This window comes from Tursiops truncatus, chromosome 3, assembly GCF_011762595.2.
Source record: "Tursiops truncatus isolate mTurTru1 chromosome 3, mTurTru1.mat.Y, whole genome shotgun sequence".
Classification (NCBI taxonomy): domain Eukaryota; kingdom Metazoa; phylum Chordata; class Mammalia; order Artiodactyla; family Delphinidae; genus Tursiops; species Tursiops truncatus.
In genome coordinates, this window is record NC_047036.1 from 153,450,969 (window position 1) to 153,469,386 (window position 18,418).

General features: G+C 43.6%; 1 protein-coding gene across 1 annotated transcript in view; it reads left to right on the forward strand.

Annotated features, from left to right (window-relative positions):
* The window catches only part of GFPT2 (glutamine-fructose-6-phosphate transaminase 2), a 45,602-nt gene that overhangs the window by 12,269 nt on the left and 14,915 nt on the right, over positions 1-18,418 (forward strand). Inside the window, exons 2-9 of the mRNA XM_019937449.3 lie at positions 3,163-3,270; positions 4,149-4,247; positions 4,746-4,871; positions 7,296-7,354; positions 8,022-8,156; positions 10,453-10,514; positions 12,875-12,954; positions 13,392-13,509. Coding sequence (XP_019793008.1) covers positions 3,163-3,270; positions 4,149-4,247; positions 4,746-4,871; positions 7,296-7,354; positions 8,022-8,156; positions 10,453-10,514; positions 12,875-12,954; positions 13,392-13,509 — 787 coding nt within the window. The remainder of the gene's footprint in view (positions 1-3,162; positions 3,271-4,148; positions 4,248-4,745; positions 4,872-7,295; positions 7,355-8,021; positions 8,157-10,452; positions 10,515-12,874; positions 12,955-13,391; positions 13,510-18,418) is intronic.

The following is an 18,418-nucleotide window of genomic DNA, read 5'->3' on the forward strand; positions in this document are numbered from 1 at the left end:
TTTACCTAAGCATAGATTATGGTGATGGCTACACAGCTCTGTGAATATACTCAAAAACCATTGCATTGTACACTTTAAATGGGATAATATTATGGTATGTGACTTGTATCCCAATGAAGCTGTTAAAAAATTTACATTAAAAAGTAGCTGTCTTTTTTTTTATATATATGTAAGGTGACAAAAATACATCCTCTGACCAGAAGTGTTTAGGTTTGAAGCGTAGGGTAAATTGTGAGCTCTTGAAGCACAGATGCTAAGCTGGGGAAGCGCTTCTCACCTGACCTAGAAGACAAAAATAGCTGACTGCCAAAATTATCCTTGGCCATTTTTAAAAGAAAACATCTGTAACTGCTCAGAAACCACAGTGTGCGTGTTTTTAAATATAAACCCTGACCCTTAATACTTGTGTGCAAATATATCCTGTGTACAGTAGCATACAGTACCTAAGAATGCAAAATATAATTTTTAGCACTGTATAATCTCATCGCCTATTTTTTGACTGTGTCTAGATTAATTTTAGCAAGTTAAATTTCTATGATGTGACCCTACTTACTGCTTAGGAGTATAATATTTGCTTTAATCATTTAATTTAAATCATTTAGGTTAATCATTCATTCAAAAATACTATATTGACTTGAATATAACCTAGAGTCATTACAGATATTACAGAGATATGACATGTGGTTTGCTGTATAATCACGATCATCCCTTAGTTATCTGCAGGCAGGTTGCCCTCTCCAAGGTTTATATCTGGCAAATATTTTTCCCAGTTTTATTGAGATATAATTGATGTATAACATTGTATAAATTTAAGATATACAACATAATGATTTGTATATGTATATATGTATTGGTATATGTTACATATGTATGTGTATATGTATATACATATTGCAAAATGATTACCCCAATAAGATTAGTTAACATTCATCACCTCACGTAGTTAAAAGTTTTTCACTGTGATGAGAACTTTTAAGATCTACTCTCTTAGCAACTTTCAAATATACAATAGAATATTAACTATAGCCACCGTGCTGTACATTACATCACCAGAATTTATCTTATAACTGGAAGTTTGTACCTTTTGACCACCTTCACCTAATTCGCTCACCTCTCATCCCCCATCTCTGGCAACCACCAATCTGATTTCTTTATCTATGAGTTAGTTTTTTGGTTAGATTCTATATAAAAGTGAGATCATACAGTATTTGTCTTTCTCTGTCTGACTTATTTCACTTAGCGTATTGCCCTCAAGATTCGTCCATGTTGTCACAAACATCAGGATTTCCTCCTTTTTTATGGCTGGATGATATTCCATTAATATTACATATATAGGGCTTCCCTGGTGGCTCAGTGGTTAAGAATCTGCCTGCCAATGCAGGGCACATGGGTTTGAGCCCTGGTCCAGGAAGATCCCACATGCTGTGGAGCAACTAAGCCCATGTGCCACAACTACTGAGCCTGCGCTCCAGAGCCCACGTGCTACAACTACTGAAGCCTGTGCGCCTAGAGCCCGTGCTCCACAACAAGAGAAGCCACTGCAATGAGAAGCCTGCAACCAAGAGTAGCCCGCACTCGCTACAACTAGAGAAAGCCCACGCACATCAACAAAGACCCAATGCAGCCAAAAATAAATAAATAAAATTAATTAATTAATAAAAATAATACTACATATATATTCCATGGCTACTTTATCCATTCATCCATCAGTGGACACTTAAGTTGTTTCCATGTCTTGGCTATTGTAAATAATGCTGCAATGAACATGGGAGTGCAGGTACAGGTATCTGGAAATTTTAAAATTTTGCTGACCTTTCTGTCATACCAGAAAAATGTTGAGAAAATTTAAAAATAATAAAATTTAAAAATTAAAATTGAGAAAATAAACCTTCTTTTAACCCTATTCATCCCCGAGGCAGTGCTGCCCAGAGGTTAGTATCATTTAAGTCCTAAAATCAGGTCTCTTTGGTTCCACTCCTGACTCTGGCCCAGTTCCAGAAGGTAAGGGGAGGGTAATGGCAGGTCCAACCTCTAAGACTGCTTCAAGCTTTGATTGATACCTGTGTAGCAGTGCTTAGCCCAGTGCCTGGCATATAGTGAGTTCTCAATAAGATGAGTTCCTTTTCACGATCCATATTGTTGCTTCCCTGCTTAATACAGATTCATGGTCATTCTATCCACATACATTTATTGAACAAGGACCATGTGCCAAGACGCCTGTGACCTTGTTAGGGGATGTAGATGTCTCAGGATGTAAGAGCAGGTGAACACTTCTGGCCAGGGCCTGGACAAGCCTGCCCTGGGAGGTGGGGTTGGAGCTGAACTTTGAGAAGGGAGGTTTTCCTGTGTAGGGCAAAAGGACAGAGGGGTAATGGGATGGGACACTCACAGAGCAGGATAGAGACAGACCAAGGGTCTGTAGTCTCAAGCAGGGAAGTGGAGGAGTTTGGAAAGAACCAACATGATGACTGTTTCTTCCTATTTGGGAAAATATTATTTTAATATATGAATGCAGAAAATAAAGCCAAACAAAATCTTCTAGGCTGGTGGGCCTCCCTTGAAGATAAGGATTCTCTACGAGGCCAAGAGATGATTTTATGCTTGCTGTCGTAAAAGTAGTGCTTATTGATGGTAATACTCCAAGCAGTAGGGCCAAGTGGAAAGTGGAGCAAAGGCCCCAGCCCCTGTTCCTACCTGTCACAGGAGGCTGGGGTGACCTCCTTTTGACTCTTCTCAGGTGTGTTCTGTGCAAACCAAGGAGTACACATAGCGGGGACTTCCAGATGGCCCTAGGTGGTTGTTTTGTTTTGCTGATCTTTTCTGTTATAAATGTTGCCACAATGAAAGGCGTCTTCTTCGAGTATGTCCATAGGAGAAATTCTCCACAGTGGAATGGCAAGGCCATGGTGTGTGAGTGTGTTCTTCACATGCTTTGTGAGTCCTTTTGTCACTGCAGGAGGGCTGCATACAATGTCCTTCTAGAAGCAGGAAGGGAGTTCTGCTCTTCTTCCATTATGTCTGGGGAAGGCCACACCTTCCTCTGCAGGCAGCCTGGAAGCCCTTCAGCGATGCGCCTCCACTGGTATCTGTTTCCCCAGAAGTGTTTTCTTCTAAACACGAACCAAGTGTTTTATAAACATATGGTTTTCCCTCTTTTAACAGGAATCTTCGCCTACATGAACTACAGAGTCCCCCGGACAAGGAAGGAGATTTTTGAAACCCTCATCAAGGGACTGCAGCGGCTTGAGTATAGAGGCTATGACTCAGCAGGTAGGCTTTGCAGGCTGCTGCCATATAAACATAATACTTGTTCATTAAACAAATTTGAAAATTTCTATAGAAAAGTAGAAAGAAAAAACAAAGGTAAAAAAATATCCATCACAAGCACCCCCCATCAATATCTGTGTCCCTCCTGTGGTTGTCTGGGGTCTGGGGATGGTAGAGGTGTCATGCAGATATTTATTGTTTTATCTAATTATAATTATGCAATTCTGTAATTTTGTGTTCTTCTTCTTGCACTTACATTGTTTTTTTCCATTATCCTAAACACTTCCTAACATAATCTTTCTAAGTGGCTGCACAGTCCTCCACTGGATGCCTATCTCAGAGTTTACTCCTTCATCCACATAACAGGTGGATATTTAGTCTGTTTCCCATTTTTAATTAAGCAGCCTTAGGAGAAAAAGGAGAGCCAGATAATTATATATTCCTATAAATTCTTAATAGAAAGCAAGTCAGATGAAAGATTGCAGGAACACTAGTGCAATGGAAACGCCAGCTAAAGTAGCAGAATGCAAAGTGCACAAATGTCCTTAAATGAGCCCACTGCCTTTGGTGGCAGACGTGGTGGCACCTCTCCTGCAGGCAAACTCCGAGAATTACCCTGGTTAGAAGCCGGGGTGAGGCAGCCACAGCCTGGGTTCTAGGCACATGTTCCCTGATTGCTGGTTAGCACTGTCACAGTCACAGCCTCCTCTTTCCAAGTCAATATCCTAACACTGTCTAGTTCTCTTCTGGGTAGCAAGCCTGGGGAATAAGAACTAATAAATCCACAGTTCTGTATAGCCCTCACCCAGGGTCATTCCCTGTAATGAAGCATGGGAGACAAAACTTAAATTCCAGTACAAAAAATCATGTTTATGTTACAGGTGTGGCAATCGATGGAAATAATAACGAAGTCAAAGAAAGACATATCCAGCTAGTCAAGAAAAGAGGAAATGTCAAGGCTCTTGATGAAGAACTTTACAGTATGTGAAAGACATTCCAAGTCAGAGTAATAATCGCAGCCTGGATCACTTTAAAATCTTTAATTCCAACAGCATTGGAGACTAAAAATATTAACCTACCCAAGCATGGAAAAATAGGAGGGTTAAGTCCATGTTGCAAAACTGTTTCCCAGAATGTGGGATGGTTTATTTCAGGTGATGGTGCGCTGAGAGTTTTTTTTCCAATATTTAGTACTTATGTATTTTAATGTTTCTGGCAAATGATACTGCTTTTCCATTTATGGTAGGGACCTGTAATTTTCTTTTTAAAGTAAGTTTATTTCAGTTAAGTGAGTTAGATTACTGATAAGTACTAACTAAAGCAAGGGTCTGGCAGAATTCTCCAGAATGGGGCCTTTGTGGTTGATGGTGGGATGTACTTTTGGTGTAGCTGATGTGTCTTCATGTAATGAAGTCACCTCATGTAACAGTACCATGTCAATGCTTAAAGTGCGGCAAACTTATTTTTCCTTCATCTAGAACAGGACAGCATGGACTTAAAAGTGGAGTTTGAGACCCACTTTGGCATTGCCCACACACGCTGGGCCACCCACGGGGTTCCCAATGCTGTCAACAGCCACCCACAGCGCTCAGACAAAGGCAACGGTATGTAGTATAGCCTTGCTCCCCTGTCCTAGTGGTTGTGCCTGGCCCTGACCTGTGCCAGGGTTGATCCACACCCACCACCAACTGGCTTCTCAGCATCCCTGTCTTCCCCGAGTATCCAAACTGTTGGCACTGGGCCCTAGAAAGGAGGCAAATTCAACCTGGACCCTGGTAGTGCTGACCCTGCAGGCATCCACAGGAAAACAGTGGCACTTCCCATGAATGCCTTTGGCTCTGGGGACCCAGCCTGAGTGGGACTTGGTGGTGTAAAGGGTTGAAGGCCTGGGCACTGCTCCTCAGTTAGGGACCAGAGTGTTCCAGAGGGCTGGGCACTTGAGGAAAGATTGGGGTTCCTTCCTCGTCCAGCTATACCCATCCCTGCCCCTGAAGAGAGTGGTCCTGAGCCAGGGCAGGTGGCAGTGCTGATCTTGTTTAACATCTGAGGTGCCTGCTCCAATCCTGGTCCCTGTAACGACGGCCACCCAGTTCTCCCAATTCCCCCCCTCACCATGTCAGCCCCAGCTCATGGGTCCACATCACTTGCCTGAGCCCCCAGGACAATTCTTTATGTGGTGGTTCTCTTAAATGATGTCCCAGTCTCCTCTCATGGGGGAAGGACTGGTAGGTCTGGAGCTCCCACTGGTAGCTCTCAGGGACTCTGTGGTCAGCACCCAGGGGTGTCAGGCCTCTGGCAGTAGGACACATGGGCATATGAGATGGAGACTGGGCCTTCTAGTGGGTCTCCACTCTGGGTTGGGCCTGGTCAGGTCAGAAGCACCCATGACCCACACCTGGGCATGATGCGAGAGGGTGTCTGGTGGAGAGAGTGATTTCTGGAGTCAGCTGGGATCCTTCACCCCAAGCCGACTCCAGAATGTGGCATAATGCAGGTTCTTGCCAAGCCTCATATTAGAGTAAGAGTAGCTGTAGGGTATTTACTATTAGCTAAACACTTGACACGCCTCACTGCCATTAATTGTCTTGGAAGTCAGGCCACAGGAGAGAGCAGCACCTCCCTGGTCAGTGTCCTTTGCCCCTGTGGACACTGCAGTGCCTGGAGGCAGCTCACCCTGCCCAATTTGGAAAGGAAAGCCTCCCGGAGAGAACAGGAGGGCCCCATGCACCTCTCTCATCAGAGCAGCCAGAGATAGCACAGGGACCAGGCTATACATACACCTACATGGTCAGAGACTTGGGTAGTGAGGTTTCTTTGCTGGGGACCATTCCTTGCATCTGGTCCATGCCCTGAGCCATGAGACGCCCCACTACAGGATCAGGCACCCTGCACCCAGGAGGGGGACAATAGACCCCACGGTGCTGAGGACCTACGATATACATCCAGCCAAACCCCAAGCCAGATGCAGAGGCTGGTCCCTGGAGCAACAGTGTTGGCTGAGGTAACACACTGTACCGAGACCATGTGCCCTGAAATGTCGCCACCTCAACCTCAGCCTCCTGCCCACTGAGATGATAGGGTGAACCCCCGCTTCACTGCAGACAATGATTCTGTGTCCCCAAAGCAGCTAGGCTCCAAGGAGATTGCCCCCACACCCAAATTTGGAAATGCCTGCCGTGACTCAGGATGAGTAATTGAAAATAAAACATGGGAAATAAGAAAAGATTTGTAAAATTTCTCCAACGACTTATCAGTGATATCTGAAGAGCATACTTTTTTTTTTTGCGGCACGCGGGCCTCTCACTGTTGTAGCCCCTCCCGCTGTGGAGCACAGGCTCCGGACCCGCAGGCCCAGCAGCCATGGCCCACAGGCCCAGCTGCTCCGCGGCATGTGGGATCTTCCCGGACCAGGGCACGAACCCGCATCCCCTGCATCGGCAGGCGGACTCTCAACCACTGTGCCACCAGGGAAGCCCAGAGCATACTTTTAAGGAAGACTTATACCCAGCAACTACACTGCATATGAAAATTACACAAAGAAGTTTTCACAAAGAAAACACAGATTCTAGGAAACAAATTAATGATGAGAAGTTAAGACAATAGGCTGAGATGAAAGAAAATGTGACAGGGTTAAGAAAATAATGTGAAGAAATAAAGTCACAATAGATATGAAAACAATGGAGAACGGGATGGTTGTGAAGACAGTTAATAGATAATGAAGGGTTAATCATCCCTTTTGACATAAATACCAAAGCCTATTTCATGCTACTGTAGGCCACAAGTCAGAGCTCAGTGCGTGGCCAGGTTGGTGGATGCTTTTTATCAAAAGAGAAATGTGTTATTTCCTTGGGTTTAAATTGCAGTCATGGCAGATGTCAGCTCTAATCCCTGTAAATGCAGTTTGCTTAACACAAATGTCTGTATGAGCAGAGTTTGTAGGTTTCAAGCTGTCAAATTGTCTTTCTTCACATCTGACTTGAACTTCATTTCTTCATAGCATTTCTCTCTTGACTAAACTTTTCTTCCAGAATTCGTGGTCATCCATAATGGGATCATTACAAATTACAAAGACCTGAGGAAATTTCTGGTAAGATACTTCCCCTGGGTAACATCTAAGTCAAGTGGTATTGGTCTTTCCCAGAAACTTTCCAACCAGCTCATTTCCCTCCAGAAAAAAAGGCAGAAGCTGATTGAGGTCCACTCTTGGCCACGTCACCACATTAGACCCAAAACTCATCCCCAGCTCAGGCTCCTCCCCAGATCTTGCTGGAGGAGAGAGCAGGGCATTCTCATTTACCTCAAAGACCGTTGCAGAGTCAGAGCAGAATCAAAAGAACATGAACTTCTTTTTATTAAAGTATCTGCACGGAATAACATACCAACTCATACACCAAATGGAATGTGGGGTGGGAATGCAGGCGGCGAGAGTTTCAGGTATGAAGAGGTTGTGGTATTGGTTGGGAGGTGGGTGGATTTGACTCAATGTATTTGATCATTCTGATTGCTGTTATTTTGCAATGTCCAGATTAATGGCAAGGACAAGCTTCTGAGGCGGGATGATCTCAGGGAAGACTACAATGACTCAGCTGTGTTAGGCTGTGGGATTCAGGCAAACATTTCTCATCCCTTCCCCGTTTTCCTTGTTCTTGCCTTAAGTCACTCCAAGGACAAATCATAAGGGAGGAGAGGGAGCTGGCCAGGCCAGCATTGCACAACAACCATTATCTGACACTCTGTCCAACCAAATATTCCAGGAAAGCAAAGGCTATGAGTTTGAGTCAGAAACAGATACAGAGACCATCGCCAAGCTGATTAAATATGTGTTCGACAACAGAGAAACTGAGGACATTACATTTTCAACACTGGTTGAGAGAGTCATTCAGCAGTTGGTGAGTTACAAGTCTCACTTATCTAAATCATCCCTTCATTCCTTCAGTTTTTATAAACATTTATTAGGCAAACTTGCACCAAGTACCTGAGGATTAAAGATGGCTCATCTACAGTGCCTGGCCTTAAAATGTTACATCCTTGTAGAATTGGGAGAAGTTCTGAGGTTTTGGTAGTAAACATCAAATAGAAACTGCTTTGCTTTGTTTTAACATCTCTGAAATGGTGATAGGCCTTCTGATCTGTGGCTTTTACCAATGGTGTGTTGCACAAGGGACCTTGATTGTGGCAGTTCATGTTGTCATCTTATCAGTTGACTTGTGTGCATTGTTGACTTGTGTGCATACATACCCAAGATGAATTTAACTGATGTTGGAGACTTAGAATTGTAGTCTTTCCTCCTGTTTCAGTAAAGCAGTTATTCGTCATGTGGGAGAAATGCCCACAAGTCCTTACTGAGTGGAGTTAGAAGGAAGGAAGAGGCAATAAAGACAGCAGGTGTGGACTTTTGAGAAGTTTGGTTGTAGAAGAAGAAGGGTGCAAAGAAATGGCCCAGTGAAGGGAGAGGGTTGCAGTTCTGAGGCAGGATTGTATTTTTGTGGTAGGAGATATCAGATCATGTCTGTGTGCTGAAATGAATGATCCAGGTGGGAGAAAGAGATTGGTGATGTCCCGGAGGGCTGGATCCATGGAACAAGGTCCCTGCAAAGAGGCATATTGTGGAGGGATTGTCCAAGAGAGACACCTCGTTGGAGGAGGAGGTAGAGCAGACCCAGGCCCGCCATGGGACGGTGGAGGGAGGAGGAGAGGGCTCCAGACTTACTAGAATCCATCCTTCTGAGCATCAAAGCTGTCCAATAGCTCCCCTGAGATGGAGACAGCTTGGAGACTGTTCAGGGCCGAGAATCTAGAACATCTGGGGTCAGAGGCTGCTTTGGGTACAACACTGTGGTTTAAAATATATGACCCTTTGGTGTTTTCAGTCTTTTTTTAAAAGTAAGTCAAACCCTTTGCCCTATGACTCCCATTTTGGGGGACCTTAATTTAGAGGACATATTTATAAATAAAAGCCTGTCCCATAACTAATATACAGTAAACCAATATAGTTTTGCAGCATAGTACTTTCTCTTTTCCATTTGTAATTTTAAATTTTGGGAATGTCTCTCAGTGATGGCACTTTTAAACTTCAGTGATTTATCTGAAGCAACACAGGGCTCTTTTTGGCAGAGAACGGGAAGAGTTTTTCTATTTAGTCCTACTTCATTGCTGACAAAACCAGCAGGGTGAATGTCAGGCTCCTCAGGTTCTGTCTAAAGCCCCTTCATTTTGGGCAGTTTGAAAGGCCCTTAGGGACCTGGAGATGCTGGCCCTGGGGTCTCTCTGGTTGTGTTACTGAGTTGGCAAACTGGCCATAGCATGAGGCCATGAGGTCTGCCAAGTTTTCCAAACCTTGTAAATCCAGATTTATAGCTGGCTGTACATAAAGTCAAGTAGGGTCATGATTAGTACAGGATGGTCAGAATGTAGGAGAGAATTTTGCATTGAACTTTTAAATAGGAAGAGCGTTTGGAGTCTTGAGTTAGGAGAACTATATTGTAACTCTGGTTTGCACAAACCAACAAGCTGAGGCACAGAGCACAAATGGCAGTCGTTGCCATAGGAATAATTGTAACAACTCATACTTCTGATGTGTCTCTATATGTCAGGCACTGTTCTAAGCATTTAAAATGCATTAGCTCACAGAAGCCATACAAGGTAGGACTATTCTCATTTCCATTCACCATGAGACACAAAGAAGGCTGCAGTGATTGCCCAGTTAAGGGGTGGAGCCATGATTTGAACCCGGACACTAACGTGTGTTGAGCTAAACTTAGGTCGTGGATTAGCCCCTTTAATCCTCACAATTGCTCCCTGAGTAGGCACCATCCCTGAGGCCCAGGGCAGGACCCCTGACTATGGTTCTCATTTCCTGAGGTTCTAACTGCAGCAGTCCACCCAGGTCATCACAGAGCTGGGAACTGTTCCTTGTGGGCCTGGACAGGGAGGTTTATATTGCTTACAATGAAATCCACAAGTTCTGGTCTTTGATACTTGACTGTGGTACCGCCTGTTTCACTTTCCCCTCCTGACATCACCCTGCGCAAGCTGTCCTACATTCAGCACCCTGAGTGAGTGACCCCAGGACTGCCCGCAGTGAAGAGGCTTCCAGGGAGAGCTGTCTGGGGTAGTGGGCTGAGCTGCAGCAACCTAGCTTAGCCAGAGTAAGTTGTTCCTCACTCTCCTTTCCCGTCTTTTCAGGAAGGCGCATTTGCATTGGTTTTCAAGAGCATCCACTACCCCGGAGAAGCCGTGGCCACAAGGTGAGGCAGAACTCATTGACATTTCCAGTAACAAATAAAATAAAATCACTTAGCTTGAGGCACAAGGGCCTCTGGCAAAACAGAAGGTGCTCACTCTATCTAAGGGACAACTGTGGCTTAGCCACAGAGAATGTACCCCACCAGCTCTGTGGCTGGAGCTTCTGATTTTTTTAAAGAGAAACTAGAAAGTTGGATTTTTATTTGAAATCTCTAGACTTTTTTTTAGAAATTGACAACAAATTCAAACTAAAAATAAAGTTGTATAGCAAGGGCAGGTCCAGGTTTCAGGTCAACTTCAGAGATTCCCTTTAGAAAAAGCATGCAAAATTATGAACATGAAATTAGGAACAAAAATGAATGTTGATTTGAATCCAGTAAAGAAGAGGCCTTGAAGGCCAAGAGCTCAGGCTTCATCACCTTCATGCCAGGTGTGATCCAGGAATCAGCTGAGAGGGCCTGGGTCAGCCCACATGTCCTTCTGTTAGAGCCCTGTGGCCCCCAGCAATGTGTGGATTCACATAAGTGGGCATGTGAGCGCCATCCTATAATTTTATATTCAGATGGGTGGATTATCCACCCATCTGTCCGTCTGTCCATCCACTCATTTGTCTATCTACCCATTTATCTGTCCATCTATCTATCCATCTGTCTATCCATCCATCAATCAATCTGACCATCTATCTACCCATCTATCTATCCATCCATCCAACTAATATTTGTTGAGTATTTACTGTGTGCTGAGCCCTGGGGACCTAGTGACACCCAACCTGGTCCTACCCTTAAGGTAGCAGTCCCCAACATTTTTGGCACCAGGGACCAGTTTCATGGAAGACAGTTTTTCCACGGACCAGTGGCAGGGGGGATGGTTTCGGGATGACTCAAGCACATTACATTTATTGTGCATTTTATTTCTATTATTATTACATTGTAATATATAATGAAATAATTATACAACTCACCATAATGCAGAATCAGTGGGAGCCCTGAGCTTGTTTTCGCTTGCCAGTCACCAATAGGGTTTTTTTGTTTTGTTTTGTTTTTTTAAATTTATTTGTTTATTTATGGCTGTGTTGGGTCTTCGTTTCTGTGTGACCAATAGGATTTTGATATGAGTCTCTAGCAGTTGGTTTATTACAGTCTCTGTGCAGTCAAACCTCTCTGCTAATGATGATCTGTATTTGCAGCCACTCCCCAGTGCTAGCATCACTGCCTCAGCTCCACCTCAGATCATCAGGCATTAGATTCTCATAAGGAGCAGGCAACCTAGATCCCTCGCATGTGCAGTTCATAGTAGGGTTTGTGCTCCTATGAGAATCTAATGCCACTGCTGATCTGACAGGAGGCAGAGCTCAGGCAGTAATGCAAGCAATGGGGAGCGGCTGTAAATATAGATGAAGCTTCGCTCACTTGCCCACCCACCACTCACCTCCTGCTCTGTGGCCTGGTTCCTAATAGGCCACGGATCGATACTGTGGCCCAGGGGTTGGGGACCCCTGACTTAAGGACTGGACAGTTGTGCAGGAGGACAGAGCAGGGCAGAAGATGGTGATGCTCTGTGATGGGGGTTGGGAGGCAGTGCACGGGGGGCCTAAGGGGAAGCAGGTGTCAGCCTGGGGAAGGCAGGCAGAGAAACCAGCGTGAGCAAAGACAAGGAGCCCAGAGTGATTGTGGCGCTTTAGGGATCTGCAGTTAGGCCAGGATGGTGATGGGGAGGGGCACTGGTGGGACTTGAGGCTCTTCTAGTCTCAGTGTGTGCTTACTGACACCTTTTGTGTACCAGGCATGGGTGACAAGAGCAAACAAGATTGTAGGGACACTGCCCTATGATACTTGAGAGCTGGTGGGGAGTGGGGAGGTGGGCAGAGGCCCAGCTCTGCAGGATCTAGGTTGCCCTGTGGTTGCAGGCTTTATTGTGAAGACACTGGGGAGCCATTGAGAATGCACCTGTGGACCAGACTGTCATAGTATCTAGGCAGGAAATTATGTGAATATATTATGATTTTATTTTTTTCTGGGACAGGAACTAATTTACCATTTGGAATTTAAGTCTTTCAAATCAGAGAATTATAAAATGCCAGTTGGTCCCTATCAAATTTTGAAACTCCTTTTAAAATCTATTACCATGTTATTACTAGTTTGCAGAAGAAGATAGTGTGAAGAAGCAGTAAAGCTTTACTTTTCTAAAATGTCTATAATTAGTGGCTCTATAAATTCTGGGACAAACTTTGGCATGTCTTGGGAGCACTTTGCACTGGGGAGAGGGCTAGATGAGGGGACCCTCTCTTCAGTGCTCAGAGGACATCCAGCCAGGCCCAGGGTGTCAAGGCAATGGGTAACTCGATTCCCTCTTGTCCCTACAGGAGAGGCAGCCCCCTGCTCATTGGAGTGAGGAGCAAATATAAACTCTCCACAGAACAGATCCCCATCTTATACAGGACACGTAAGTTTCTTGAGAAGGACTTGAACAGCGCAGCACTGTTCTGGTGCCAGCAGCTCCCCTCAGAGGCAGGATGCCTTCCTTCACTCTGCTAGGGCCAGGTCCAAAAGGTTTTCCTGCAACTGGGACTTGGCTCCATTTTTTCAAAAGCTTTTTCTTGTGGATATTTTCAAGCACATACCCAAGTTGAGGGAGCTGCTGCTATGGTTCTGTTATATAAAGGCACCTGTGCCCTGATTGGAGTGTTGATTTGGTTTGTTTTGTTCATAGCTGATTCAGTGCTCTTACTATTTGGGGATCTTTTACACAATTTGGCTGATGCAGCCAAAGCTAAAAATTGCCCATTTCTCCCACACATATTCAAAGGGGAAATTGGCTTCTTCGTGTTGTTCCAAGAAAATAGTCTAATGGGATTTGTGATCCTTTCCTTCATTTGCTAGGCAATATTGAGAATGTGAAGAATATCTGTAAAACAAGGATGAAGAGGCTGGACAGCTCGACCTGCCTTCATGCTGTAGGCGATAAAGCAGTGGAATTCTTCTTTGCTTCTGATGCAAGGTAGCTACACCTTGTTTCCTGTCTTTCCTAGGATGATGTAATCAATAATGACTGGCTAAACACCCCCATTTCTTACTTACTCCCCCGTTTGAGCTGTTTTCTCAAGGGTCAGCAAGGCGAAGCGGTGATGGTAGATTTCAGCTCTCGGTGGCCCTCCTGAGGGAATCCTTGCCCACTGAGCACTTTTTACTTGGCTGTCATCAGCAGCCCTGGTGGCCAAAGGCAAGGTCTACTGATCTACACAATGTTTTGGGCCTGTACAGAATAAAGGAATTCGTTGCCAACATTTTAAAACTGGGAAATTTCCCATAAAAATCTGAATTTCTAGCTTTTCTAAAAAACCAGCAGATCTGAGCACACCAGACTGCTCCCCCAACCCTCTTTGGGGCCATTCAAAGTCTGCTCCCTTTAGATGGGGCAAGTGTCTCCAGACCTTTGGTCCTTCCTGAACATTGCCTGCCTTTGCCAGAGTCTGACCATTCATAAAAGACAGAGCCAAGATTGAGGGTTTTGGTCCAAAGTCCATGTTCTCATCAATACACCAAACAGTAATTCTGAAATTTGAGAAAGTAGGCTTCATGCCCATTTTAGTACAAAAGATGTATACACACACATACACTTAGAAAAGACCAAAACACTTTCCTGCTAGTTGAAATAGAAAACCACCATAAACACCACCATTACTACCTCCTTTATCCAAACCTTTATTATGCCTCTTTCCCACCAGCCTCTGGTAAGGCCTTGCTGTGAAGCAGGGAGGACACCAGGTGAGGTCTCCTGGGACACGTGAAGTAACAGGAACCTACAGCCCAGGCTGCCTGTTTCAGCCCACAGCCAGCATTGTACTTAATGCTGATACGAAAGGTCAGCATTTCCCAAACTGTGTTCCTTAGGGCACCATTTCAATGAGAAGCTAATATTATTTCAATGATTCTAGGACATGCAATTATTCTATAGATTTTAGCATCTGTAAGTGGCATCTGGGAATTATAATTTGCTACAGTTTTTATATACTTCTTAGAAGTATATAAAATAATCATGATCTTAAGATCAATGTTACCACTCTATGACATAAATCACAGCAAGATCCTTTTTGACCCACCTCCTAGAGAAATGGAAATAAAAACAAAAATAAACAAATGGGACCTAATGAAACTTAAAAGCTTTTTCACAGCAAAGGAAACCATAAACAAGACCAAAAGACAACCCTCAGAATGGGAGAAAATATTTGCAAATGAAGCAACTGACAAAGGATTAATCGCCAAAATTTACAAGCAGCTCATGCAGCTCAATAACAAAAAAACAAACAACCCAATCCAAAAATGGGCAGAAGACCTAAACAGACATTTCTCCAAAGAAGATATACAGATTGCCAACAAACACATGAAAGAATGCTCAACATCATTAATCATTAGAGAAATGCAAATCAAAACTACAATGAGATATCATCTCACACCAGTCAGAATGGCCATCATCAAAAAATCTAGAAGCAATAAATGCTGGAGAGGGTGTGACGAAAAGGGAACACTCTTGCACTGTTGGTGGGAATGTAAATTGATACAGCCACTATGGAGAACAGTATGGAGGTTCCTTAAAAAACTATAAATAGAATTACCATATGACCCAGCAATCCCACTACTGGGCATATACCCTGAGAAAACCATAATTCAAAAAGAGTTATGTACCAAAATGTTCATTGCAGCTCTATTTACAATAGCCAGGACATGGAAGCAACCTAAGTGTCCATCAACAGATGAATGGATAAAGAAGATGTGGCACATATATACAATGGAATATTACTCAGCCATAAAAAGGAACGAAACTGAGTTATTTGTAGTGAGGTGGATGGACCTAGAGTCTGTCATACAGAGTGAAGTAAGTCAGAAAGAGAAAAACAAATACCATATGCTAACACATATATATGGAATCTAAGAAAAAAAAAAAGGTCATGAAGAACCTAGGGGTAAGATGGGAATAAAGACACAGACCTACTAGAGAATGGACTTGAGGATATGGGGAGGGGGAAGGGTGAGCTGTGACAAAGTGAGAGAGTGGCATGGACTACCAAACGTAAAATAGATAGCTAGTGGGAAGTAGCCGCATAGCACAGGGAGATCAGCTCAGTGGTTTGTGACCACCTAGAGGGGTGAGATAGGGAGGGTGGGAGGGAGGGAGACGCAAGAAGGAAGAGATATGGGAACATATGTATATGTATAACTGATTCACTTTGTTTAAAGCAGAAACTAACACACCATTATAAAGCAATTATACTCCAATAAAGACGTTAAAAAAAAAATTTAGAGGAGAAGTCACAGAGAAACTTGTCTTTGACCTGAACTTGAGTTTCCATTAAGATTGCAATGCAGGGATATTACAGATGAAGGTAACCACATAAACTTACTATACTGAAATTTGCAGAGGTTATGAGTGTTGTTCAAGATCCCAAAGCAAGTGCATTGTGGAATCAGAATTTTAAGTGAGGCCTAATGAACTAAAAACAAGCCCTTTCTGTGATACCATGTTGCCTTTGAAGTAGTTTTTTTGGTGGGCTGGTAGAAACTGGTTCCAGTGTTTCTTACAAGAATGACTAGTTCTGTCCCCCCGTGGCCCCCCACCCCCGAGTTGATCCTCAAAGTTTCCTTTAGAATGGACTTGGTAAAATGCAGACATACAAGTATTCATGACGCCTGTGTCCAATCATTTCTCCTGCCATAGACTACTTCACTTCTAGGATTATATGAATTGAATTATGCTTTTCCCTCCTCCAAGAATTCCTTTCTCCCTATGGGGCATCTGGGAAACCCACTTCATTTTTCAAAACTCAGTTTACATATTATGTCTTTTGTGCAGACTTCTTTTTAGTGTTGTGATCACATGCTTCTTTTTGCTACCCTTGCACTTCTGCATGCCTGATTGTTGCACTCGCTACACTGTATTGTATTTTTTACATATCTCTGTCTTCTCCTGGGCAACATTCCTTGGGGCCAGGGACTACCTTTTTTCATCTATTGATGTTGCCTTAGCATGTTAACTTGTTGTGAAGTAGTTACTTATAAAAATGAGATTTGATTAAATTGAAAAATTGTTATGTAAAAAAAAAAAATCAATGTTACCTTATATTCAATGAAGTATGGTAGATGTTTCTCAAAAAAAAAAAAGACAAATGCTTGAAAGGAGATTAAAGAATTATTTGTAGGCAATACAATTATATACTTTGAAAATCCAGGGCTTCCCTGGTGGCGCTGTGGTTGAGAGTCCGCCTGCAGATGCAGAGGACACAGGTTCGTGCCCCGGTCCGGGAAGATCCCACATGCCGTGGAGCGGCTAGGCCCGTGGGCCATGGATGCTGAGCCTGCGCGTCTGGAGCCTGTGCTCCGCAATGGGAGAGACCGCAGCAGTGAGAGGCCCGCGTACTGCAAAAAAAAAAAAAAAAAAATAAGCTAAGCATTCTTTGGTTGAGAGTCCGCCTGCCGATGCAGGGGGCACGGGTTCGTGCCCCGGTCCGGGAAGACCCCACATGCTCGGAGCGGCTGGGCCCATGAGCCATGGCCGCTGAGCCTGCGCGTCTGGAGCCTGTGCTCCGCAACGGGAGAGGCCACAACAGTGAGAGGCCCGCGTACCGCCAAAAAAAAAAAAAAAAAAATCCACTTGAAAGGCTGTTAGAAGTTATACTTGTGGCTGGTCAGAGTATAAAGGTATAGAAATTCGACATTCCAGCAGTTGTCACTTTGCTGTCAGCTCAGTGAGGTGGGTGGTAGGGGACCATATCTACCCTGTTCCCCCTCATGTCTCCACAAGTGACTGGCACAGTAGGCTCTCAGCAAACTTTTGTTGAACTAAAAAAGTAATCTATTTACCAGAGCTGAAAAAAAAGTTTTAATCCCTTAAAATAAATTTAAATAAAAATAGTCCAAGAACCTGTTTGGGGAAGACTACAGAAATTTACCATGAGAAATAAGAAGAGATTTGAATAAAGGGAGAGATTCCACATTCCTTGGTAGGAAGCCTTAATATTATTCTGAAAACGTTAATTGGTTTAAAGTTAATTTAATAATTAAAAATTATTTTTAAAGATATTGACTTCTTAATCTGTAAATTCGATGCTATAATTAAAATTCTTGACATTATTTTGTTTGTTTAGGTTTTTGGAACTTAATAAAGTGATTCTATAATGTATTGTGTGTAGATGAAAAAGCATATATTGAAAAATAAGAGTGACCAAGGTGACCGTTTCAGGTACGAAGGCACATAGAGCTCTCGTGACAACAGTGGCCAGCATTGCTGTGCACTTATGGCTGGGCACTGTGCTGAGGGCTTCACCAAGACTATCCCATTTAATAATCACAACAAACCTCTAGTGAAGGCACAGGGGTCATCTCCCAGTTTAAAGCAGAGGAACCCGAGATGGGCTCAGAGGGGTCATGTCTGTGTTGCCCGAGGGCACAGGCTGGTAAGAGACAGGGATGAGGATTCCACCTCAGGTCTAATTCCTGGGCCAGTAATTTTGATGACTGCCATCCATTCTGTAAATTAAAACAGTAATTATATTTAAACATGCAGATGTACACACACAGGTGAATACAAACACACGTATTAAGCACTGTCTGAAGGACAATACTTGTAAGTAGCATTTATCTACTGGAGATTGAATCGGGCCGTTTTTACTTCTTCCTCTTGTTGCCTGTGTTTTCTGCTTTTTATTCAAAGAATGTATATTGTTTAAAATATTTTTTCCAGTGCAGTGGCTTTCCATCCTTCTTTGTCTTTCTTCCCTAGGATCTGGAGACACCTCTCTTAGAACCATAGAACTTGATTATTTCTCTTTTTAACTCTGCATCAGGAGTTTTAAATGCTCCTTTTTCTGCACAGGGCACATGTCGGTGTAGCACTTGGTAGAATGAGGGTTTTT